This window comes from Cheilinus undulatus, linkage group 18 (assembly GCF_018320785.1).
Source record: "Cheilinus undulatus linkage group 18, ASM1832078v1, whole genome shotgun sequence".
NCBI lineage: Eukaryota > Metazoa > Chordata > Actinopteri > Labriformes > Labridae > Cheilinus > Cheilinus undulatus.
Window position 1 is genome coordinate 30,551,212 of NC_054882.1, and position 27,840 is coordinate 30,579,051.

At 38.2% G+C, this 27,840-nt stretch overlaps 1 protein-coding gene across 3 annotated transcripts in view; it reads left to right on the forward strand.

The window, feature by feature from the left end:
* The first annotated feature begins 10,925 nt into the window (after window positions 1–10,925).
* The window catches only part of ralgapa2 (Ral GTPase activating protein catalytic subunit alpha 2), a 124,502-nt gene continuing 107,587 nt past the window's right edge, over window positions 10,926–27,840 (forward strand). For 2 of the 3 annotated variants that reach the window (XM_041812392.1, XM_041812393.1), the window contains exon 1: window positions 10,927–11,445. In XM_041812392.1, the coding sequence (XP_041668326.1) occupies window positions 11,340–11,445 (106 nt within the window). In that variant the 5' untranslated portion in view covers window positions 10,927–11,339. Of the gene's footprint in view, window positions 11,446–27,840 lie in introns of all 3 variants that reach the window. The other variant, XM_041812394.1, reaches the window with a different exon arrangement.

Consider the following 27,840-nt stretch of genomic DNA (forward strand, 5'->3'; position numbering starts at 1 on the left):
AAGGCGAAGGGTGGAAGTTGTTTGTGTGTGCGTTTTTTTTTTCAAAGAGGCACGTGCATGTGTGAGTGTTTGTAAGCCTGTGTGACAGCAGACCTCGCTGAGGAGGACTAGCAATCACTCCATTCAGCATCTGCTGCCACACAGCTCATATTGTCATTCCCCAGTTTAAAGGAACCTTGAGCGGCTTCAAAGATCTTTTCAAAGCCTTAATCCTAATAGGTCGCAGTTTGTTCTGTCACATCAAAAGGGGGAGAGAGGAGGTAGGGGGAATAATGCATCGGGGGCTGGCAGAGATTCTTAAGGGCGGAAGATTGGCAGAGGATTTGCTGTGCGGGGAGGACTGAAATCTGAAATATCGGACACAGAATGCCTGCTGTAATAGATATGAAATAGGTCTTCTCAAAAGCATGAAAGGCTGACATTTCTAGAAAGTTTGTCATAAGAAGGCCCTTTTATTCCCCTTCGTCTATCTGCGTTTGTACTGCCACCTTGTCCACAGTGGAAATACGCAAGTGTCACTCTAACAGGTTACAGAATAAGATTGGACATTTTAGATTTTTTTCTTAACCCAACTCTTCCCTTTTTTATTGAATGTTTAGAATTTCCAGTGAGAGACCAATTGAGTTCTGACTTCAGCACGACACTCAACTAAAGAAATTCTATATTCAGCACTTGTGTCCTGACCCTGTTATGGCCAGGTGGATGAGATCTCAATGTCAGACCTTTAGCTCTATATGAAATAAAAATATATGCTATCATTAGGGATATATTTGAGATTAAAGGTTGTGTTAGGTAAGCATTTATTGCCCTCAGTGTGAAATAAAGTTCAAATCATGGCTGCTGCGGCTATTGTGAGTGTGAGACATGCTCCGCTGTAAGTGTCACTTATGTGTTTACACTCCTCACCTCTCTGACACTTTATCAGCTCTGAAGGTGTCTTTCATGCATTTCACCTGATCGACTAGGCAGACAAAGAGATCCGGTCCGTGATTCAACAGTGCACAAGTGTCCAGCTAATTAGGTGCTCATGGGAAACTGGGTATTGATTTTCTGTCAGCAGGTCTACCCCCCAAAAAGAAACTGTGCTGTTTGTCTTTTCCTAATGATGCACCATGTCCCATTGATAACAGCGATAAAACAGAGCTGGGATGTCGCATAAGCAAACCTGGACACACTATACCCGTGGGAACCCATATATAACGCTGCTTTTAATTATACAGGCTTTTAGGAGATAGGTAGTGGGAAGTAAACAAAGTTTGTCTGGGATGGAAATAGACTAAGTTGTCTGACAAAAACATACCTTTTCAGCTCTGTAAAGGCGTGAAATCCCTCTTGTGCTTGTTATTTCACACTCCTGTGGCTCCAACTTGGGCCAGCAGTGTCACAGTAAACAAACAAACACATGTGAATTCACACAAACCACACACCCACACAGTGTGCTAAAGAGAGGGAATTTTGGCAGAGAAGTCACTAATGACCTCATGTTTTCAGGATCCTCACTCACACAGAATATGAATCCAAGAATCACGCACAACATTTCTGCAAATTATTCCAAAACATTGCATCTCTAGCATACATTTACTCTATTTTTCTAGAAGGGGATTGTGTACCCTCCATACTCTTTCTGTGAGGCTTTGCTGAGCGCAGAGAGCTATGTATAAATAATGGTTTCAGTATCAGGCTGGACAGTGTGCCAGCCACCTGCTGATCCAACCACACACAGGTAGAGCCAGCCGGGCTGACACAGGGCTGCAGACATGGGCATTCAATCTGCCAGCAAACTAATCAGTGAAAGGGATGAACTCCAAGCTTATCAGAGGGGGTCATGGATGTAGGTGGAGGAGGCTGGGAGGTTTTTGCACAGCCACAGCAGGGTGACACTGGACCTAGAATGGGAAAATTCAAAAACGAGGTGTAGGAGGTTGGGAGAGCACAACCCTCGAGGAGGTGAAGGCAGCTTTGCTGCCTACCACCCACACATTACCTGAACGTGTCAGACTCTGAACACCTTCAGCTTAACTATGATATCATGAATGCCTGCTTCACTTGAGTTGCAATGGATATCTAGCAGACACTGTATTATTGGCATTTTTGGTCTAAATACAGCGTCATGAGGAAGCACAATGTTAAATTTTGATGATAATGTTTTAACGGAATTGTTAGGAGATGCTTCAGATCCATTTAGAGTATGCTTAAGTACTGTATTGTCTCTTAAGCACTATCGTGTTAAAAACAAACCATTCATTTCACTGGATAAATGTCTGTCTTTGAAACAGAAGGCACCAGGTTGAACAGTTTTCCTTTAAACTCATGAATGTTCCTTTTGCCTCTGCAGAGTGATGCACCGCTGAAACGAGGCATTATTTCAGCTTCTTAACTGATCACTGCTGGAAACCACCCTGTATCAGCATTTAAAGGTACAAGACTGTAATTCAGGAGGTAATTTCACATCTTAACAGAATCCAATTAAAAGTGTGGACGTTTCAATTAAACGTCCCCCCGGCTGGTCGCTACAGTGTCACACCACAAGTGAAATTGAAATCAGATTACGGTGAGAACCTGAAGAAGTATTTTTCACTGCAATAAGGATCACGCATTCCAGATAGAGACCCCTGTCATGCATACTGCAGGGAAAAATAGCCTTTCTTTGCCAACATTAGTCATTTAATTCTCCCTCCTTATTAATTTCACAGCAGATTACCGAAGAAGATACAAAATGCTGTCAGCAAAGAGTTTTAATTAAGTGTGGGGTATATTGCTATGAGTACCTTATGTGAAACTGCTGCCTTATAATGCTCTTGTTTTAATTACTTCAGAGTGCCCCCTCATTAACCTGTATGGAGATGTGCTCCAAACTACAGTGTGCATTACAAACACAAGATTCCAAAATTGCTTATATCCATATGCATATTTGTAGAGCTAAGAAAAAAGGCATGGCAAGAATTGAGTGCAGGACCAATAACTGTATTTTTAATTATTTCACTTATTTTTCTTGATTTTATAAAATAAAACAAATAGGCTGCACAGCTGCTAATTCTGTGCTTTGAACTTGTTAATTGTGAGATAACCTTGGCGGTTAAGGGCACTATGACGACCCCTGGTGGGAGCTGTGATCTCAAATATAAGACCATTTTTGTGTCTGATTTTTTAAAAACCTCCCGTTAAAAAAAAAAATCCTCATCAGCCGTATTTCACTTCTATACTACAGTACAACAGTTAGCCTAAAATGTGTTATATTAATAAAACATATTTTTCTAAAATCTATCATTTTAAAGAATCCATAAATATAAAGGTACAATATGTGTACCAAAATTAAAAAATGGCGAGGTCTTCATATTATAAACTGTTTTTGTGAGCAGGTCTGACTCACACAAACTGGTTTTGTTTCATCATTTCATTTCTCCATGTCTGTGGGTGGTCTCACTGCCAGAAAATCAGCAACCACTGTGGACGTTTAGCTTTTGATCATTTTCATCCTGGAGTTTCTGAATGGTCAAAGACGGATTTAAAAAAAAATGCTCCAAAAGAGAGCTCCTATTCACAATACGAGGAAGGATAACTGAGCCACTGTCCAGTCCAACACCTTAATGTGGTTTAACAGGATGCATTAGCTTTTAATGGCACTTAATTGTACAAAAAGGAAATCCATAACCACATAAGGAGAAAAGTCAAGTATTTCCAAGCTCTTTATAAGAACAATTTAGAGCAGACAAGTGCTTTTCAAACCTTGGATTGGAATCAGACCGACAGCCTGGCCATGAGAAGGTGGTTTTTATTTCTAAGGCTACAGTGCCACCATTTGGCCAAGGGGAAATCTTCATTTAACTCCTAGGCTCATGCAATTCTAGGCCTGTATGAAAAAGAATAAATCATAATGGTTTATACTCCAGGATCCCATTTTGAAATAAATGATCTCATTCAGAAATATTGTCACAGTTGGTACTGTAATTGTCTAATTCAAACTATCTTTGAGGGAACAGTGTGTGGCTCTCCAGACAGACTATAAAGTTGAATTGTCTTAGCCTATGGTATATTTTTCAGAAAAAGCTGGACCCAAAATACCTCCAGGTGCAGGATTAGAGAGAGAGGAAAGCACCCAGTCCCATTGTTATTGTTGATAGATTATTGTGGGTCCATGCCATCTTAGATAATGAGCAATAACCTACACTTCAAGAACAGAGGAGGTTTGCCAAGAAGGAATGGTGATTACAATCAATTAAGACTGGTGACAAAGCACCAACAATAACCCCGTGTGTGTGTGTTGAGCCTGTGTTTTATTCACGCATCCTCCTAAACTACCCTGTTTTGTGTAATCAACATCTGTTGTGACAGGCAACCTCCTCCTTTCTTCGAATGGCCCACTTCAGATAATGAGTGTCATACCAAACTGCGGGGCAAAGGCTGATTTTACTCTTCTTTCTAATCCTCCTCCATGGCCACAGCTCTAACTAGCCTCTGTTCCCTCTCCTATCATTCTAGACATTCATTGTGGAGAACCTTGAAAAAGAGAGAGAGACTCTCAAATCATTGTCAGTGCTCAGTTTGTGTGGGTGGGAGATGAAATAAAAATGCAGTTTTGCCTTCTTTATTGAGAGTACAGGATCTTTCAAAGACAACTCTGAACACTTGTCAATGGCTTGGCGAATGCCTTTATTTAACTTTTAGAACTGAGTTACTGTGGCAAAAAAAACCATACTCTTTACGAGGCTCTTCTTTCGTTTTCTTTGGTCAAAGTTTCAGCTGCCTTTGACATATGGATAATTAATCTCCATTTTTGTAAGAATACTTTTGTATTTGCAGTCCATGTGTAGAGCATGTGTGATATTTATTTCCTGGAAACAAACAGAAACATGATTAGATGGGCAGCTTGCATTGGTATGGCATCACCTTAGATCACCAATGATTCAGGCGCCATCTACTGGTGAATTTAGTCACCCCAGAAATTTACTTGTGAAGTTGTTGTGAGTTTGAAGAATTGAAAATTTGTTTACATTTTAGTTGAGTTTACTTTATGTTATGTTATGTTATTAAATATGTAAATGAGAGGAGACAGCTGCTTAGTTATGTAAGCAATATCACATGAGAGAGAATGATAATGGAAGAGGATTAAATGTGATGCACTTTGAGATTACAAGAGGAATAATGACATAAAGTTGAAATGTTGAGAATAAATTTGAAATACAATTTTGAGGAAAAAGTCAACATTTTTAGATTAAAATCAAACATTATTAGACCATAACAAACAACCGTATATCAGTAAACTTGTGAAACTTCAGAATTTGATTAACAATAAAGAGATTATTTCTGTTTTTACTCATAAGAACAGCATAGTTGTTCAAGATCCATTCTTTTTCTTAGTCTTATATGGTTTACTTAATTGTCAAAACTTCAACTTTTCTCTTAAAATTGTATTTCAACTTTTTCCTCAACATTTTGACTTAAGTTTTAAAATGCAAAACATTATTCATCCCTCCCCTCTGGTCTTAATCTACTTCAATAGAATATTGGCACAGCTGTGATTCATTTATTGTTATAGAGTGTGGATATTCAGTACAGAATCACAACCTTAAATGTGATATTGCTTTTAAAGTCATTTCTACAAGCAGCATACAGTGAAGTAGTATTATGTGGTTACTTTATTCTGCATTTGGTTCCACTGATAGAACTTGCTCCAAAAGTTGACTAGACTTTTGCATGCAACACAAACATTTTTCCATTGCTACCTTATGTGTCTATCGGGGTCAGAGCTAGATGTGTTATCCTGGGCTAAGCCTAAACAAAGGATGGTCCAAGGGGGGAGTGCTTCTCTAGACATTTTTAGCTTATTGGATAGTTTTATGCATTATATTTTTAAGCAATTTTAAATAAAAGTGTAACTTTAAAATGACAACAAATCTTTGCATCACAGAGGCAAAAAGGATCCTGTTCAAACTGAAGAAATACTTGATGGCTAACATCATTTTTTTCTTAGTCTAACTGCGCTAAAAATGTCATTGTTATTCTAAAATCATAATACACCAATTTGAAGTTCAATAATTTTCCCTCCTGCTCCCTAAAAAAATAGGGTTGGGTATTGTTTTTTTTTTTTTGTTTTGTTTTTGTTTTTGTTGTTGTTGTTGTTGTTGTTGTTTTCCTGATACCGGTGCTAAATTGATACAGTTTTAAAGGTTCTGGTCCCTAAAGACAATAATAATAAAAACATTATTTGTCTAGCACCTTTGAAAACAGAGGTTTACAAAGTGCTTTGGCAATAAGCACAAACTCAAATAAGGCGAAGCATCATAACACAACACAAGCATAAGAAAACAAGAAAGACAAAATCCCAACAACAGAATAACCCATGAAAAATTCAGCCTGCATCGTAACCCAGATATCATCATAACCCAGCAGACTCATTATAAAAACCAGAAAAATCCAGAATGAAAATGAAAATAAAAATTACAAACCCAAAATAAAAACCCAGAATAACGAGACGAATTCAGGCAACTCAAAGAAAAAAGAGAAAGAGAATAAAAGTTCTTCAAAAGCTGTCTCTGTATCGTAAATGATCAAAAAATAAAATGCCAATAGAACATATAAGAAAAGGAAACAGGTTTAACGTCTTCACATTATGTGTTTTGTGCCTTATTTTTGAAGTGGTGGGCTGGCGAGGTACCAAAATGAAGCACCAAAATCTATCTTGTAATTCGGTATGGTTGGTATCAGATATGTTGGTACCAGTACTATGTTGATGCCAGATTTCAATAGTCCCCCCTACTAAAAATATTTGAAGTTTAATTTTTAAGTTAAATTGTATAGGTAGGGTAGGGATTTCATGAAAAAGTTTACATTTGAACCAATGCATTTTCAAACAAAAAACATAAAAGCAGCAATTAGGGTCAGAGATTTTGATTTATGCATGTATTTTTAGAACAATGTTTAATGTAATTTGTACACTGCAGTGAATGCATAAGTACAGAAGATGATTAGTGCCATTGGAAAAACAAAACATTTCATTTTGAGAAAAAAGTAAGAATTCTGAGTTTGAAGTTTGAATTCTGACTTTAGATCTCATAATTGTGACATTGAAAAAATGCAGGCCTATTTTTTTTTTCAGTGGCCCAAACCCTCTTCTGTACATAATTTCTGAAAGGTTAATAAAAGGTCTGATTTTTTAAAATTAAGTTTGGCTTTAAAAAATGAATTTCCATGTTGTGATCACTAACAGGCCCAAATGTTGCTTGCTTATTTCTGTTTTTGCATGTATTTATCATAACACTCATAAGCAACTCACTTATCACCAACTTTGAAGCTTCGGGGCTTTAAAGAAAACATTTGGGGCTGATGCCCAATAAGCCACCCCTTACTCCTCCTATGGTGTCTACAAATGAAAACAGATTGGCTAATTTGTTGCATTATATCATACATATTATCTGTACATTTTAATTTATAATGTGATCATGTTTTTGTGGCATGGGTGACTCTGCAACATTAGCCAAATCATTTCAAACAAAGATCCTCTCCTTCAATGTTAAATCAATTCATTCAGAACACCTGACAGATGCAGAATTATAAATATATGTTGAGTCTAGTTGTACTCTATATCACAACTCATGGGATGCCTCTCATGCCATCAGAATAAAAATATAGGCTATTTCTATGCTTTTATTAGTGGTCTAATTCCACAGCTACGTCTTAAAGGTTGCTCAGTCCATAACTCTAACTCCATTTAACTCTAGAATCTAAGCTCCTTCAGTAAGATGTGTCTAAATGTGTAAATAAAATAATTTCCCCAGCTTAGCCTCAAAATTAATTGCCTCCAAAATAAGACAGATAGGTTCAGACAAGCGAAAGTATGAGATTGCGCATACTGCTGGTTTATTGGGCCTGATTAACAAATGCATCCAATTCCTTCTAACTTGAGATACATCTTTGAATATAAACTGTTTTTTTTTCATCACAAAATGGAATTTGCCGTCTGCACAACCATGCAGAACAAATTATTTCAAGAATCCATTAAAGTCATGAGCACACTGAACTCTGTTCAATTTAGCATAGCTCTAAGTTTACTCCAACTGTGAGAGAGCTCTTCTATTTAAAAATTCCCTTGTATTTTTATATTCATTCATCACAGGCTCAAGTTGAAAGTGTCAAGTGGCAGCAGCTTGAATGAGTGGTGAAGCTCTTCTACCTTTTTTTCTTTGTAAGTGTCACTGTAGTGAGGTGTGAATATCAAAAACACGAGTTTCTTTCATCTGGAAGTTAGGTTCTCTGGATCATCATAACCACTGGGACAATGTAGTACACTGAAAACTAACGAGGAGACACTTGATATTTTAGATACGGCGGTAACTTCAGATTGTTATTGTGAAGGCAGAGACACTGCTGTGTATTTGTAAGGGATGACAAACCGTATAAAAACACTAGTTTTACATTCATACTTTGACTCTATAGAACACAGCAGACATTTTAACCCAATTTTACAATTCTTATATCAAGAAAAACATCTGTAACATAGCAATAACATAATATTGCAACAAAAACGACCCATCTATCAAATCTAGAGCCCTAAAACTGGAGAACTTAAATAGAATGCAACCATCATTAATGGTTTCTCATCACATCTACGCTTATCATGCTGTGACAAGTCCAGATGTATGCTGGGAAACCTGCCTGACTGGAGAGGAACCAAGCCAAACCAATTAGAAAGTGCACGAAGAATAGAAATGTCATGAACAAGTTCACTTTGGTGTTATTCGTATGCTGAATGTGGCGGCAGTGCATTTCACTGAAACATGCATTTCAGAATACATCCAATATTCAAAATTAGTCTGCCGTTAAGGTGTTCAGACATGCAATTATGGGCTGACGAATTCTGGGTCACTTAATCATTCATATAAAATAACCTTTACACTGGGTTTGACTAGTTTGCACTTTTTTCATTAAAGCCCTTCAATAATTAGGCAATTGATAGATGGTCAAATGACAGACGATAATTGGCAAAGGCTTGTTTGCAACTGTTTTAAGCTAGAATGACTGAAATAATCACTCCTTACTTCAATTAAAATTTGATTATTTGCTTATTTTTCAGTCTTGTGGTATGAAATTTAGGATTATATATATTTTTTCTGTTGATCTGACAAAACCACCAACTCGTGTAAATAATATTCAAATTGGCCCAAATGGAAAAAATGGAAAACTGAACAGTAAAAGTATGTTAAATATTGATTCGGGTTAACTTGGAAATACAAAATAGCTGTTTGAGCTCTGTTTTTCTGAGTTAATTGAATGTTCTTAATTTAAGTTAACAGTACTTGATCACTTAAAGCATTTTTCATCTTTGTGCTCAAATTATTTGACAAATATACAATACTGTGCAGAACTTCTAGGGATGTTTAAGCAAAAACTTGAGAGTGTGTTAAGGCATGTCATGGTGAGACTGAGGGCACCACTGAAGGAGGATTGACACAACCCTACCAGGGGCATGGGAAAATAATCTGTTGAAAAAATAACAAAGTCCACACCTTTGAGGCAAAGTAAGGAGTAGATGTGGTGAGGTAGTAGGGCTACCACAAGCCCCTGGTCATGCCATAGATTTCCAAAGGGTCCAAAAACTGCTGGTGGTCATGGGGAGTATCACCAGGGGTGAAAAGGCACGGACACAAGAGATGTCCGGGCCTGCCGTAAAGCAACCCACTCTATGCATCAGGCACATCAGGCCCAGTGATGAATCCTTAGTGCTCTACAACTTCACACATGACTTTATCTGCAGAATTTCCCCGCATGCCCTTGGGCATTGTGCTTTTGGACTAAAGGTCAAAGGAAACTATGTTGAAATGATGGTATGATGTTATGCAGTAATGACTATTGATATTCTTTTGCACATGTTCCTGGTATTAGAGTATTTTTTTGTGGTTAGACACTTTTGCACCATGAATGAAGTGACCCACTCACTTAGCAAGGTCCAGCCTGTGGACCATGGTGTGCTGAATTCAATGGAAGAGTATTTTGGCTCAGAGTGTGCCTTTCACTTGTTATGGAAATGCAAGTTAGCCACACTGAGTAGCATATGGGTGGAATAAACGTTCAACCATAATTATTTGAAACCACAAGTGACAATTATAGTTGATGTGAAACTTGTAGTTTACAAAATTATAAGTACTTTAGCACAGGGTTGGAATGTAACTATTCTAACAAGCAGCATTATTTAAGGTATATTATAATAATAAAGGCTTACAATATTCATTTTGCAGGCTATTTTATAGGAGAGATGTTGCATAAATGATCCAGACTGTGGTCCATTTTAAACCTTGTGTTTCAACTAATTTGTCCTGTATTCAACTATACAAACGTTTGTTGTGGTTCCTACAGGGGTGCCGTAAATCCCTAGGCCATTTCCTGCATTATGAGTGTCAGACTTTTGCAAGAATTTAGCATTTACTCTATGATCTCTTCAGTCTCTTTGTTTGACTACCTTGAACATGCAATGAGACATTGGTTCTAACAACATCTAGTGGATAAACCAGTTGCAGGGGAGAACCGCTTTCATATGACACTAAGTAAAACCATCCCAGCACAAACATTTGACAGCAGCTCTGACACAGGGGGGCCGGAGCCTGTATTTTTGGGGTCATGGAGCGTTTAGGTCTGCCTAAGATGATCAGTAAGAGCCCAAATATTAGATATTTAAACATCAGCCATAAAGGTCATACTCTGCGGGACACCTTTGAAAGTGGCTCTTCATTTACAAGTGCGTTGTATGAATAAATGATGTCAAAAATAAGACTTCAAATCATCTCTTTGTATTGTTGAGCCATTTCAAACACCAGAGGGCGCTTGGGGGCCATCATAACGATCAGACCCCAACCTCCTTTTATCACATCTAAATTGTATGGCAGCTGGCGACGTCGATGTTATTGACTGTTGATGAGAGTCAGCTGAACCTAAAGTTTACTGTAGGACACTGTGGTCAAGCTTGTCCTTTCCAAGTATCTGCATGGGGTTTGGGCAGGACTAAGAACCCTTTATGCAACGTGCAAAGCTTGCCTTTTGGAGAGCAGTAGAGGTATATTGATAGGCTAATTGATGCAGAAAAAAGAAATACACTAAAAACAACTGGGATGCACGATGTATCCATTCTGAACAAGGAGGCGTATTCTTGTTATTCAACCACTCCTCTCGGCCAGGCTTCGCTTCCGTGTTTACACACCCACCAAAAAAACAGGACACTAGCGGTCGTCGGATGAATGTTTACCGAGCAGGCATTGAGTGGTGGTGAGGGAAGTGACAGTCACACTGGAGTCTCGGTGTATGGTGAAACACAGGTGATTTCAGCCCTTACGGTTGCATTGTAAAGCGGAATGTTCACTCGCAGGGTGCATGGAGACGTCAAGAAATCTACACAGAAAGTTTTGGACCCAAAGAAGGATGTGCTGACCCGGCTCAAACACCTCCGGTCACTGTTAGGTGAGTGTAATGACACCGGGCTTTTGATGCTGCATCGCCGACGGTTAGCTAGCCAAGCTAGCACGCTAGCTGGCATCAGCCGACAGCTAACGTCAAACAACGCGTCAGGTTAGCTGGCTGTCACTGCGGTGACTAATGCAAGCTAGCTGACAGAGAAGATAAAATGAATAATGAAACGTCCAGTGCAATTTGAAATGTCTGACCTTTTCCTCCAGTTCTCTGTTATCATTTTAATTTGTCAGCGAAAGACAAGAGGCACTGTTTAGGCATGGATGCTAGCAAATTGGAGCTAGCTCCCCTGACGGCTAACTAGCTAGCCAATGCTAACTGATGCTGCCTTGTCAGATCATGAGTCGTTGTGAAGCAGCTGCAAATACGACGTTTTTCTTTCATTAAATCTCGTGTCAACCAGGTTGTTTTTTAATAAATATTATATACAACTCAGTAGCTCAACTTTTTGTAGTTAACACATGTCACCTTTTATTCAACTTTGAGTTAGAGAGAGGAAACATTTCATCCAGTTGTGAAGCTACTGCAAGTTACCCTGAAATAAATAATATGACAACCATGACAAAAGTAAATTTGACACACTGATTGAGTAACGTGTTTCCTTCATTGCACTAGGAAGTACAATATTTATGACACTCGTAAAACTGTTGTGAAGCTCTCCTTTCAGCCTTGCCTTCCTTAATAGAGGCATGAATGTGCTCTGCAGCAGCCTTACTTCTCTTGCACATATTTATGACAGGTAATAAGATCTGTTTCTATTCCATTTTTTTCATTGATTCATGGTAATTATACTTTAAGAACTTACAAAAAATTCCTTTAACCCCTCATTTTAAATGTAAAAACAAAGGGCAAACCAGCATAATCCCAAATACACTTTAATTCCACTCATACCTTATTTATTGCAGCCCACCTGCGTTGGCTCATTCTCTTATGACCAAAGTTACCTTTAAAGTACTGGGAGTTTATCCTACAAGTCTTTGCACCACAGAGAAAGCGTGTCAGTGTTAATGTATGCCTTGTGGGAAAGAAAAATGTGAAGATTGAATTCCAAAATGTAAAGATTAAGTGCATGGGCTGCATGATGTTTGCCTGTCTAGTGTTTTTGTCAAAGTAGGTCACTCCTGCTAAAGAATAATCTGAAGTTTGTTTATAGTAAGGAAGGATGTAAAGCTGTAATGTTAGGGATGCAGGGTACAGGTCCAATAAGCACATTTTCAAAGTCATTGTAGCCAAGACTGATATGCACATCATTTATCATAATAAACACTAGGGGCTTATTTTATGCCTGTAACATAGATCTTTGCACAGTACAGGTGCATTTCTTATTTTCCACCTGATGTAGCTGTCATTATTGTGCACACTGCTCCCTTTGTTTAAATAGCAAATAAACTTCCGCTCTTGTTACGCCCAGGGCTGTATTTGTTAAATGAGGAGTGGTCAGTTGCAAAGTTGATGCAAAGAAGATGCACACATTAGAAAGAGAGGCATTCACTGACTGAGCTTCTTCTAAATACATAGGATGCATACCTTCTTCACAGTTGTTCTTTCATGGGACAGAAGGCTAGGAGAGGGAAAACTCTGGCCTCTGTTTATTTACAAGCTGTCCTTTGCATTTGCCCACTCCTGTTGGCATCCTGTCTAATAAACGCAAATACACATGCCACCACACACTCTCATGGAACATAGTTTGATGGTTAAAAAAAAAAAAATCTATAACTATCACTCAAATATGAGTGCAACATACAAGATATCTCACATATATTAATACAAGGGGTGTAACAGTACACAGAGGTCACGGTTTGGTTGGTATCTTGGTTTTAGGGTCATGTTTCAGTATGGGTTTGCTTTATTGGAAAAGTTCATAAAGTACCGGATTTTTAATGTCGGGATTTCCTCATTTGTTGCCTTTAGCTGACTCTTGTGCAGCTTATGTTTGTTCCAGCTAGTGTTATTTAGAACTAGCTGTAACAGTTGATACAGCCTGCGGTGTACTAAACATGAGCCAAAAAAGGAAGCAAAGAAATGTGTCCTATTTCTGATCCATGAAGTGAACTATGACACAGTCACTTGGTTAATTGTAAATAGTCAGCGCAAATCCATGCACCGTGTACATTAGTCCAAGACCACAGACTGACTGGCTTATGTAAACAGGACGGGACGATGTAACGGAGCCTAAGGAGAGCACTTTAATACTTACTCGCAACCGATGTTCTCTACTTCTGTGTATTCGTGCATAGCCTTAAAAATGTATTAGTATCACTAATGTCTTCAACCTGCTCTGCTTTCATATCCAGAGGCTTTTTAAAAACAGCACAGAGAAGTTGAGGAGAGGGATAAGAAACTGCCAGGTCTCCTAACTTCACTGCTCATGCTACTGAAGCTTACTTTTCTTCTTTGTGTTTCTTTTGTGATCTCCTGGATGAGTAATTGATGCACTCTTTTGGTAGGCCAGCAACTCCTGGGAAAGTTTACCACTGTTCCAAGTTTTTTCCATTTGTGGATGATGGCTCTCACTAGAGTTGGCTAGAGTCCCAAAGTCTCAGAAATGGCTTTGTAACACTATCCATCTGATCTGTTCTTGAATTTCTTTAGATTGCAGTGCTATGTGTTGCTTTTTGAGATCTTTTTGCCTACTTCACTTTGTCAGACAGGCTCTATTTGAGTGATATTTTGATTCAACAGGTCTGACAGTAAACAGGCCCATGTGTGGCTAGTGAAATTGAAGTGTGTGTGTGTGTGTGGGGGGGGGGCGGCGGCTTATGCAGTGGCATATCTTTAACAGAGACTATCACCATACTAATTTTCAGAAGCATAAGAAAAACTAAAATTAATATGGATAGATGTTAATTCTGCATTCAGTGTCAAGAGTAGTTCAGCAAGAGTGAAGGTCAGTACACAGCTCTACAAGTCCTCCCTGTTTTTCTTTCCCTCATGTGCTTTTAGAGATAAGGCTGGTCTGTTTGTCCAGCAACTGATAGTATGTTCTTCATGTTGATGTCCCCCAACCAATCACCATGATTTAAACATGCTTTCAGCTAAGGAAGGATTTCCTCCTGGCACTCCTGGTTCCTGTGTGGACAGGAAGCAGTGATGAGAGACGAGGTGTTATGGCAGACAGCAGAGGGACTTTGGGGAGATTATTGTCGGCCCATTTCTCTGCAGTCAGCATTTAGTATTTTTATGAATCATGATATTTACTATACTTGCAAGCAGAGCCATTTTCCCTTGATAATAGAGAGCCTGTGGAGACAAATATCATGCAATGAGGATTTTCATATATCAACAGTAAAACTGTATTTAGTGCAGTTAGGTTATCTCATTACTATGTTTTTTTTTTCTTTGAAAAAGTAGTGATGCACAATAATATCACCATGGTATCAGTATCAGCAGATTATAAAACTTTTGCTGATATTTACAGCCAATATTGGCCATGCATATCAGCTGTACATATCACATATTGACCTCAAATATAGCTAAAACTCCAACTGTACCATCAGGTAAAGGTGGTTGCCTAGGGTGCTACACACTCAAGGAGGCCCACCGTGAACGGTAAACATTGTGATTGAAGACTCAAACATAAAACCGCTACCAGCCTATCTACATCTCAGCTCTGCTTGACTCAGCCTCTCTTTGCACAGAGGATACTTGGTGTTCTTTACAGTGATTAAAAAGATGTGTATATCCATATTTGCTTAAATAAGTTGGAAATATCTGCATATTGGATACTGGCAAAATTCAATATTGTACATTCCTAATACAAACAGAAGATGTTGGTAGAAGCATTTCTTTGTATCCTTGGATAATTGTAAAGACGTTGAGCTGACACCTTGTCAACCTTACCAAACACCAATCTAACCACCATCCAGCAAGTTTTAATTGCAGCAAAATATTTTGTAAACTTTGCATCATTGTCTCTGTGACTCTGCTATGGAAAACTGAAATGTTTAGATAAGATTACTTGATAAGCATAAATTTACTTTATTGTCCCCAGGAAGTGTGCCAAGGGTGCAGAGAACAGCTCAGTTCTACATAAGTACAAAAAAAACAATTGAAAACAAGAAATGTAACCATTAAAACACATCAAGTTACAAATAAAATAGCTGCCCATAGGCACTGACTAGTGCCTGGGTTGCAGCGTTAGTTTTGTTGACTAAAACTATGACTAAATGCTAAGTGACTGCCTTTTTTCCATGAGAAACTGGACTGAAATGTTTTTGAGTTTTCGTTGATTAAAACTAGACTAAAACTGTAGAGTTTATAAATGACTAAAATGTGAATAAAACCAATGATCAACTTATCTGTAAGACTAAGACTAAAATTAGAAATAGCTGTCAAAATGAACATGGCTAGGTGGGTAAGAGAGCAGTGCCACTGGAAGACACATTATAAAGCTTGTTGAATCTAGTAGTTGTACGAGTTGTAATGGAGCTGAAAGGACGATCTGTGGTCTGGGCTATTTTCAGAGTGGCCCTGTATTGGTTTTCTGCTCACTGAACAGATCTGTGGGATGGAGGTGAAAGCTGCTGCATGTTAATTTGTTGGTCATGCCTGGCTGGATTTGGCTGAGGTTGTTAATTACAGGAGCCCAACAAACCACCTGATCACTTCTCTCAGTGGAGAGACAAACAGCTATCGCACTGTTCCTGGCTGTAGCATTCGCTATTTTAACTACTGACAGTATGTTCTAAGACAGGACTGAAGTTGATTAACAAAATACAAGCAGTCTGCAGGAGGTTTGTCTGGGGGTATACCATTTTCTCCCCCAAGCAGATACCGCTTTTCTGTACTTTCTTTTAGAGGACAGAGTGCCAGGCAAGCTTAAGCTTAGTCAGCCCTGCTGGGTCAAGAGGTGATTCAGTGTCTAGCGCTAATGTCTTTCCCACTGGTAAGGGTTAGCATGGGCACTCTGGTGGAAGGACAAATAACAACATTGCCAAATTAGCTGAATAGAGCAAGCTTTATCTTAAGTGGTCATTGCCTGTCTCCTTTTTTCACTTTAACTGGTGTAAACAAGCTCATTCTGAAGCTGTTGTTAACCTGCCTGGGGACAACAATTCATGTGTGCAAGTGTTGATTGTGATAACAGGTGTTTTTGTTTGGTAGTGAGTTTTCACTGCAGCTAAATGATATATTTTTTTAAGGAAGCTCTTCACTCAGCTTCAGAAGAAATGAAATATAGCACCATTACAGTTACTTTTCTCTCTCTGTGCGCTCTAAGTGTTGCTGGAGTTGGGGTCAACTGAAAGTGCTGATGTTATAAGAGGAAATCACAAGGTGAAGCACCAAAGGAAACAATGAGCACAACACTGGAAGGGCTCTCAAGAAGGCCTTCTATGTGGCTGAAGTAAAGGCTGAGATCACTCGACTTCTGATTCTCCTCTTTTGTCAAACACTCAGCTTAGACTTGTGAATAACTTCAGGCTCTTATCATCTTTTATTCTACACTATGTAGACATGATATCTGCTCTCAAGTGTGGTGCAATATAACCATCATCGTAAGCAATCATAAAGGGGTTTTATTAACTTTTCAGGGTCTTGAAGCGATTTGTCTTTGGTTTCTTTTTACAGGCTGTGACACAGTGGAGTTGATTGACATTGAGTCTGTGTGCTATCGTGATGAAGGATAACAAAACATGTCTCCTGATTTTCATTGTTATGCAGTTATACATCATTTTAAATTCAATGTCTTTCCATTATAATGAAAACACAGTAACAGAAGGAAACCATGGATGAATTAAGCCTTTTCATTCATCCATGATATTTTTTAGACAAAAATGCATTTTTCTTAAAAAAATGAAGGTGAGTACAAACTTATCAAAATTCACAACTGACCGAAATGAGACAGTTCATATCACAAAATAAACCGTTTGAATTAGTGTTTGGCTTTCTAAAGAGATGTCAGGGACACCATTTATAGCTAATTGAGACCAGGTGATGGGGGTTGCCTGTTACAGTAATAGCTTCTGCTATTATGGCCCTGGTGTCTAGCCCTCACCATGCTATCTATGGGTCTTCTTAAGAAGCCGAAATGATTCCTGATCCACAGAATCAGCATTATTTAAAGGATCTAGTAATGTCAAATAGCATGGTTTTGGAATAGATTAAGAGCAAGACAAAACCCTTTAATATCTAAATCCAAATTAGTTTTGGTTAATGTTTTTTGAATTCCAAAGCAGTCCAAAGCATTACATGCTATAAATTATGTATGTTTTAATTGTTTGGGTGCTGTCATTGAAAAGATGAACAATAGGTTGGTGAGGAATGGACTTTAACAGTGCTTGCCTCATTGGCTTTGTTCCAGTTCTAATGATTGCACGGTATAAACTACTCACTAATACCGAGCTGCCTTTGCTGTATATGTTGCATCGCAGACCTCATTTTCCCAGCAATTAGGTCAACATTGCCATGTGCATTTCCCTCCAAGACGCTAAGCTCGTGAACCTGCTAAAAAAATTAGTTGTGGTTTGCATCAGAGTGGTGAGGAGGTCAATTGCTCAGTCGACATCTGATGAGCTTGGTACTGTAATGCAAAATAAATAAGGAGGCCTTCGTGAGTGCTCTTGCCGTTTTCAATATCTGTTGTAACTTTGTTAATCATACACACAGGAAGCTAAAGGTCACCAGTTAACATGGTCACACTTTTAAATTGTAACTTCTATTGGTATCTGCAGACAAACTGACAGTATTATGTTAAAAGAGAGACTAGCTTGTCAAAGTTGAGGTTCTAGTAACAAGGAGGACGAATTCCCTGGGTTTGAACTGGACAAAATTCTCTTGATCTTAAAGAGTTGTTGAACCAATCAATGTTGTTTATGTTTGCATTACGCTTTTCTGACAGGACAATAAGTAACATTAGCTCATTGCTGCTTTTATGCTAATTAATGCCCAAGCAAATGATTATTTTATTGTCAGTTGTGATCAAAATTGCCTTGTAGCTCTAATACCGTTACTCTTACTCCTTACACTACCAGGTACAGGAGACTGGTAAGAAAACCAGTTATTTGTTATTGTTGGGGTTGCTTTGTTTATTGTGCTCGCACTAACTAGAAAAAAAAAAGTGTTTCTGAACAACCTCTGCAACAAGTCCAGATGTGAAAGCACCTTAAAAGATAGTAGGGATGAATGATGTACCACTGCATCAGTCTAATGCACTGGTCTAACGTCACATTATTTGTCCAGCAGCAAATAATGTGACGCTATCAAAATTTCTGCAGATATTTACATCTGATATTTTGGCTGTGAATATCAGCACATATCGATGGTAAAATTTGGCCATATATACCAATAATTAGTGTAGTTTTAGGCTGCACCAACAGACCTATGTAAGTTGAGGTCTTTTTCTCTATTCATCCTCATTCTTTAAATTTTAAACTGTGTTTTAGGAAAAACAGTTGGTTTCTTCTTTCATCCTCAGACCTTAAATTGTGTTCAAAAGACTGAATTTTTAGTTATGTGAAAAATATTTAAATAACTGTATCGATATCGGTATCAGCTAAAATGAATCTGTGATTTATTTTATGGAGCCAATCTGTGTATTTTCTGCACCACTCCAGATCATATTTTGTGTCCTCATTCGTGTATTTAAATCTTTTTTAGTTTTCACCAGGCACACTTTTACACAGTGATATTTATTCTGAAACATTTTGACCATGAGCAGAATTCCCAAAGCTGCAGCTTGATAGAAGTTGCCTTGATTCATAGAAGTTTATATGACAGGTTTGTTTATAGACTGGTAAAAATGATAAAATGAACAAAGGAAAACACAGTGCAGAATAGGGTAAATTTCTTTTGGCACATGCAGTGAAGAAGTTAATTTATAATTGTTTTCTTATGTTATCTTGATTTGTATGCATAAAGGGGTCAGGAAAATGTTAAAGTGCACATAATTACATTTTCATCTGCTTGCTGTACGCTGAGAATGAGAGGAGAGCTGCAGGCTTAGATCACTTTGAGCAGCGTACATGTAAAACCGGGGGTGTCAAACTCTAGGCGCAGGGCCAAATCCGGCCCGTGGTGCAGTTTTTCCTGACCTGCAGAATCATATCATATTTTAATTAGAACTAGCCCACAGGTCTGAGGTCTGCAAATTTCCTCCAGTATAGACAGGGAAATTTAACCTTAAAGATTTAAAGTATCCTTTGTTAAGTCATAAAAATTTGAAACAGTAAAGAGTAAAAATAATGAGATAAAAGTAAGGAATGAGGGAGAGAAATTATTTGTGTTTTTATTCAATATTTTCAATTTTCATCTCAAAATTCTCACTTAAACTTAGCACTTTGACTTTTTATCTCATATTGTGAACTTTAAGATTCCAATTATAAATTTAAAGTCACTCAAGGTCACTTTACAGATTAAAACAAGTACAATAAACACAATATAAAATATAAAATAGGGCAAAGAAATTACGAAGAATAAGCAATCCTGAACAGGTGGGTTTTGAGTCTTGATTTGAAGAGAGGGAGAGAGTCAATGTTCTAGATGTCTGGTGGGAGTGAGTTCCAGAGTTGGGGAGCCGCACGGCTGAAAGCTCTGCTCCCCATGGTGCTGAGGCGGGCAGAGGGCACAGTGAGGTGGATGGAGGAGCCCTTTTAAACTCAGAAATTTAACTTTTAATCCCAATTTAGACCTTTTAAACTCACAATTTAGAATTTCATCTCATATTTCAACCTTTTAGATTCACTATCTTAAATTTTAAATTATATCTCTACCTTTTAAACTCAACATTTTGTTTTTTATCTCATACTGTGACCTTTTTTGACTCCTAGCTTTGATTTGTAATCCCATATTTCAACCTTTAAACTCATAATTTTGTATTTTATCTCATATTTTTACCTTTTAACTGATGATTTTTATTTTCTGTCTCATATATTTGCCTTTTGAAAACATTATTTTAACTTTTGAGTTTTTATCTCAGATTTTGTGCCTTAAATCATATCATTTTGACTTTTTTTTTTTTTTTTAATCTCAAAATCATTTATCACGCGTTTTTCCCCATTAATGCATTAACTGTGACAATAAGGTTGACAGTTTATGGTTAAATGTTGACCCTGCTGGGCCCTCAGGTTGAACCTAAATTCAGATTTCGGCTCCTGCTGTGGTTGAGTTTGACACCCCCGATGTCAAGAAATCCACTGAACACGTGTCCAAAACATTTTAACCTTGTATCAGTGTTGGCTTTTACCTCGTGCACATCGCTGGAGGGCAAGGCTTAACTGTAGGTCTGTAAATGTAAGTTTTTGGTCTGTTGTATTACTGTTGTGCTTTCATAGCTTCCTGGCTCCACAAAAGTCAAACACTGTGTGATATAAATCACATGGTGCGGTGTGGAGTGAAAGGTTCTGTTCTTTCAGCAACAGGCCTGATGGAAAGTGAGAGATAGGAGAACACTAGTGATCTGTGTTTTAAAGTGGATGATATCGGTGTGATTTAAGACAGCATGGGGAAAACCAGTTTGTCTGGTTGCACTGTTTACCTGTCTTGCTTTTGTAATAGACAAACCAAGCCTAGGACCTACAGCTTACTGTTGCACCACTTGTTATCAAGTGTTGGTCTCCAAGTGGATTTATGTGTAATGTTGCCTTCTGAATGCTGAAGCTCCCGCTAATCTGTAATGGATGTCCAGGTTTAAAGCCCAAGGAAAATAAACACTTATCTTTGGCTTACAGAATAAGCAGAACTGATAAAGAGCTGGCAGCAGTATCAACATACTAGATGACAATTTGGTGAAATAGAAAAAAAACCCTTCATTCACTTCGTATACTTACTTAGCACCAAAGTCTTCCATATTACTGTTCCCCTGTGTGAGCCCACAAATGATGAAAATTGAAGAAGTTAGGCATTATTAGATTTGTTTATTTATTTAGGCTATACCTCGACCAATAGAACTTAAATGGTTCTGTAATATTTGGTGTTTTAAGTTGACAAAAATATAAATTCCTTAAAAACGCAGAAAGAAAAGACCTCTAATGGGCTGAAATCTGGTGTTGATTATATCAATAAAATGGTTTAGTTCCCTGAGAATCCATCATTTTCTCCTACCCTCCATTAAGTGTGTTGTTAACTGTGTTTTCTTCACCTGAAGCATGTAGAAATAAAATGCTTGAGGCATGTTCACTGAAACCTATTTTTGTATGACAAGTTGAAATAAGCATAGCTGGTTTTGAAATCTTAATTTTTGATTCTTGATATTGTTGTTGTAGCATAAGTACAGTAAGACTCTGTGGCTTTCTGTTTGCATCATTATACTTATGCTGGAATAGAAGAAAGCCAGGGAACATTGTTCATTGTTTAATTTTGGCTCTGTCTTTTAATAGGTTTAGCCTTTGGTGTGATGGAACCTTTCCCTTAAATCTGGAATCTAAGGATAATAACTTTAGGCTTTCCTGATGAAGAAGAGTGAAAGTTGCCAGTTTAAGCGCTCCACAGTTCTAAGCTGTTGAGATAAGCCACACTCTCATGTGTGGGCTCAAACTGGGTTGAGGTCAGGCTGCCAGTTCTGCCATGACTCTTTCACACTGTGCTCTGCCTGGATGGATAGGCCCCAATCTGTTACACAGCTTGACCCTGACTCCAAGTTGAGAGACATTCATGCAGCATTTGGCACAGTGACATTTATAATGAAATTATATGCACCAAGTTGTTACAATTACAGGAAAGCCTTTTTCTGATGATTATTGTTCTTGAATATGTTTTCATGCATAAGAGTTTGTATTGAATATGGATCATAAGAGTTAAGATTCTTTACTTTTCCTGAGCTTCCTGTTCCTCCTTCAGATACATTGCAAGCCTGTTGACATATTAATGAAGACTAGAGCCGTGCGCGGGACTCTTTTCTTAATCTCGCCTGCTCCTACTGGGTTTCTGACCATTACTGCCATGCTGTTCACTCCTGCCCACTCCTGCTACAGGTGTATCAAATCCCGCTTACACCTGCACTGATTCTGACAATCCATGTTAAACATTCAGGACAACAGACAGTGCTTTTAATTAAAGGCAATATTGATATGCTCACTTAAGCACCACCCTGATTAATTTTCCTCTCTGGATGAAGGAAACCCTAAGAAAACAGCCACATGCTTGTTGTGTGTAATAGTGCTACACATGGATTAAAAAAAGCCGTTGGGAGTCACAGACTGATTTAACTCCTGGTTATGTCTTCATATAGCAGTGTCAAAGTAATATTTACCAACCTTATTTAAGTATAATTTATCGTCATGTATTCTTTATTCATACAGAAGTAAAATTGTTTCCTGATCTCTGGAAAGTTGTGCAAGCTTGTGCACCATAAAAACTGCAGCGTACTTCCATTAGCTCTCACAGACAGTAGGTTAATCTTTACTCTAGATATGCCTTGCTATTACTGTCCTCATTAATAGATGCTTAATGCAGTAAGGCCAATTTGCATGTATAGGGGTGTTTTTCACCAAATGACTGCATGATGGCTCAGCATCATTGCTTTAGCGTGGTTGTATGTTAATCATTCCCTGTGAACACATTGCTCATAGAGGATGATACATTGTGGGGCCAATCCAGTTATTCATGTATTCCTCTGACTAACTCCTCAAAGCTGCCCATTTAAAACTGTAAACTAAACCCTCCCATATAGGATGAAGCCACCAATAGGAAAAAAATGTTAACATATTTGGCTCCAGTTGAGCAGCTGATATAGAACATCTATTTGGCTTAGTCAGTACTAACTTACAGTTGACATCTTCACCACACCACCTCACCACACCAGAGAGTCATAGAGAGAGACGTGTGTCTGTGCGCGAGGCACACAGCTGAAGTCACAACTTGAGGACCTGCTCACCTCTCAAGGGCTTCAAACTTGATGCGCACGGACTCCAGATTTGATGAACTCCCGTTGTCTAAATGATGTTACATTCAAGTAACAGTTAGCTTAATAATTCCTCCCTCAGATACTGTAGTTCCCTTTGGTTGCTTAATGAGCCAATACGTGTCTGTATTAACGTAGCGGTCTGATATGATGTAGACAGACAGACAGCAATGTATGGAGGGAGATGAGGAGAGAACTGTTACAGTCAGGAGTAAAAACACAATGCAGCGTCAAACTGCATGCACTGTTACATGTGAGAGTAAAAAAGAATGTTTCTGTAACAGGTTTACTTTTAACCATTTAACTTTAATGTGACCTTCTTATTAAGTTACTATCACTCTGTGTTTGAGAGAACAGAAGGATTTCTTCATTTACATTCTAAACATCAGTTAGGATGTGATTATATACGTGGATGTGTCTTAAAATGTTGGAAATATCTGACTGTTACACTGGCTATATTTATTTTATATCAGGGTTATCCAAACAATGGCTCCTGGGCCAACTGTGGCCCTTTTGCAATAAATTTAAGGTTATTTCTATTTAATTAGTGAACATTATATTCATTTACATAAACAAAACACTTTTTTAGGGTAAAATTAGTGGAAATGTTAAAAAACAGAATTTCAAAAAAAAAATAAAAGGGATTTCATAGGGCCCTAGTTTAGCTTGCTACTTATTGCACTGTTACACTGCTGACTGCATCATGTGACAGACCTGTTCTTTTGGCTGGTTGCAGTAAATTTATGATTAAACTATGGTCAAATATCAACCTCCTCACCCAACAAAGGCTTTAAAAAGAACTGTCTGTGGCTCATATATCATTTTTTCTCCATATTATCATCCTTCAATCCTCTCTTTGACTAAATTGAATACTGTAACAGAAACCACATACTGTGTGTATATACTTATCAAGGGTGGCATTTGAAATGTGGTTTCTTTTCAAAAAAGGGGAGATTTTATATATTTGGATATCATGAAACGGTATGTTTCTGTGCCCTTCATTCTCTTCATTTCAAACAGTTATTTATTAAAAGCAAAATTTTTAGAAGCATTAAAGTAGTGTCTGTCTTTGTACCTTTGAAGTTTCTCTCATGCATATTCCCAGATGACTGAAAGTTCCAATAGTAAACTCCTGTGCAGCTTTTCAGCCTGCTCTGTTTCTTCTTCGTTTGCAGACCACTGTTTGGTAAAGGAACCCACATATATGGTGTTTCAGCTTCAACATTAGCTTCTACTCTCGCATCTCTTCCACCATGTGGTGCTACTCTCCAGGCACCTCTGCTGGGGCCCTTAAAGAATCCTCTGTGTCTGATCTGAGTGTTCTGCCAATGAAATGTATCAGTCGTTTCTCTCTTCTCATCTCCTTTCTGGCAGGAATGTAGTGCACCTGCAGTGTTAGCCAGCACAGGCCCAATGCAAATGAGTGTGTCTGATCAAAGGCCTGATTAGGCTGCTTTTGACTATGAGATGGCATACTAATGGATCTGCTTCAGGCACTATAAAAGCATACATTGTGTGTTCCCTAAAGATATAATGCATTTAACAGAATCTTTGAACTGTAATAAGAGAACTTGGAATGCACGTGTTGTGAGCTGATTAAGTTTGAGCAGTGAGCTGTTCACAGAGTCATCAGGAGTTTCAGTGTGTCAATATACTATATGCTTTAGCTAAGTGGATGACCTTCATCCATGGCTAACAAAGCCCTATGTGCACACTGCTGTGTGCACTCTCTGTACTTGCTGGGCAAATCCATTTAACATCACTTCATTAGAATAGCAAGCAATGGAAAAGTTGCTAATTAAACCTTTTGAGGGTAAAATTATGCTGCCTTGTCCAGCAAAGGGATGAGATGAGGTGCTTTCCTTCTTTCTATCATTACATTATGTAAAGCTGTTATTGATCAAAGCTTGTGAAAGAGTTATATAATACTGTGTGGGAATCAATCGTTCATTTGACCCTTTTCCCATTGCCCCCTGAGACAACCCTCAGTCATGTAAGGACAAATGAAATATTGGAATTTTATTTGCAAGATTTTGGAAAACAAGTGCTGTTTCTTTGAACTAATATTTGGGTGGATATTTTCCCCAAATTTCCTGTGGAAATGACTCTCAGTGAGAAATGTGAGTTTTTAATATCTGCCTCCACAGAGCCTCCACAGAAATAGATTTTTTCTGTCATTTTGACCTATAGCTCTGGCTGCACACTATTATTTTCCAGCTGGTTCTCACACGTAGTTGGAACATCTGCCTTTTCCTGACACCTCACAGGAAAGGTATCACAATGGAGAATCGTACAACGCAAACCTGTTAGGGTGGTCTGTATGGCATGTGTTCAATAATCCACTGGAGGAGATCTCTTTATGACTACTTTATCACAATCATGAGTATCCATGACTGTCCACAAACTTTTCAGTCAGTTAACTTTTTAACCCTCTTGTTAAAATAGTCAGTTTACTCTGGTTATTTTTTACTTTTTCAAAACTTGACCGGGTATCCCAGCACCTCTTTATCCCTTCCCTCTCTCCCTCCTCATAAGTTCTAAAGCAATCTTCCTTTTACAAGAAGTGCTTTTACATGTGAATTACATCATTTAGGCTTGGCATTGACTTTGCTTCCTCAAACAAGACAGTTAAAGCTCATTCAACCACAGTCATCAGTTTTACATTTTTCCTTCTACCATGTCAGTCCTGCATGATCAAAGCTCTCTAAAGCTGCTCTATAATGAAGACCATTTTACAAGCTATTAGAAGGGAGTCTTGCAGAAGAAGGGGTTATCTTGCTGCATTCATACATTGTCATCCCCTGCATTCTCAGGACCCGAAGAACAGGTTCTGTCTCTTTCTGCTGTTACCCGAGAAGTCAGAATAGGCTTTGAGTGAAGGGTCTTCACATTTCTAGACATTGTTCTTTAAAATGCACTTAAACAGAACCTGACCAAAAACTCAAAAAACAGACTTAGAAAAAGGCAGAGCACTTCCTGTAAATGATTGCAGGCACATAGAATTATGCATTAGTTATTACTGGCTGTAATTAATTAGTTACTGTTATAGTTACTTGCTTTTTAGTCAATAGATGACACTGGCTTCCAAAACATAATGTTAACTGATTGGTTCTCTCATGCATGAGGATTGATTCCCACCTTAAGACAGATACACCTTAGGGTTGGACCATTATGGCAAAAATAATAATCACAATTATTTTTGATTGATATTGAAATCACGATCAATAAACATGATTATTCATTGATTTCAAAACTTGAGTATTTATTGAACCACAACTTCAAAGAACAATGAAAAATACATTAATAACAAGTAAAATAATAATAATATATTAAATAATAGCAATAAAAAACAATAAATAAAATTAAATACCCAATTTACATGCACTCCTGTAAAACATGCAAAATTTGCAACATGCAAATTGTCCTACCATGTCCTACACTTCTTCTCAACCAAAGGCTGCTGTTCTGTCATGTTTTTAATTGCTTGTTTCTCGTATTATTAATCCACATACGTCACATGCTTGCTGCAGCTGCGCACGCAACACAGGTGCATTCACGGTGCCATTTCATCGTAGGAACTTAGGAACAAACACACCGCGCCGTGCGGCACATTATAATTTTTCTTCGATTATAATGTTTTTATAATCGTGAGAAGCCGTAATTGAAATCACGATCAAATTAATTGTCCAGCCCTAATACACCTTGAATTTTCGATTGTGACTGTCTATGTCTAGCCTTCGCTAGTGGAGGCTTAACACTGTCCTTTTCCAAGGTGGTTAGTGTCCACCTTGAACTGTTGCACCTTTTCAGAAGGCAGCTGATTTTTTACATTTTGGTTCCCCCCTTGCAAAATACACTTTTTCAGGCCTTTCTAGTAAAAATATGTGCCCCTGGCCTGTCCACAGTCCCCTGATAATCAGAAAAATCCATCCCCTTCCCTCTCTCTTTCTCCACCTTTCAGAAAATGTGCACTGAAACAAGCCGTTCTCAGGTTTTCCCCTCATGATGTCATGTGGGGAGATAGCAATTCCCCCAGGCTTGGTTGGCCTTTCCGCTTGGAAGAAAGTTCCGCCCTCCTCTCCTGATCCTTTTGCCACATCCATTTCCTGAGAGGGGTGTAGACAGGGTCGGAGTCAGACAGCTCATTAACATCTAAAGCCACAGACACAGAAACGGCCTGTTCTGAGCAGGGCTGAAACAGAGGAGGTTTTAGACATGCAAAAAATCCAATACTGGATTGTTTTGTTCAGCAACAAACTTCACAGGCATGTTTTGGAGACCTCTGAGACCAATATGAACTTGTCTTAAAGCAGTAAAATATTTGACTTTTGAATATCTTTTTCCATCCATCATGCTCCAGTGCTTGGTTGGGATATTTAAGCAGATGGGGGAGTGATAAGTCTGAATGCTTAAGTACACGAGATGATGGCCCTATGTGCAAAGTGCACCACATGCCATATGAAACTGGCCCAGCCCTGTCATGTTCTCACACACAAAAGATTTATTCAAATTAGAGTTGTTTGATTAGCATACATACTTCCTTCTGTATT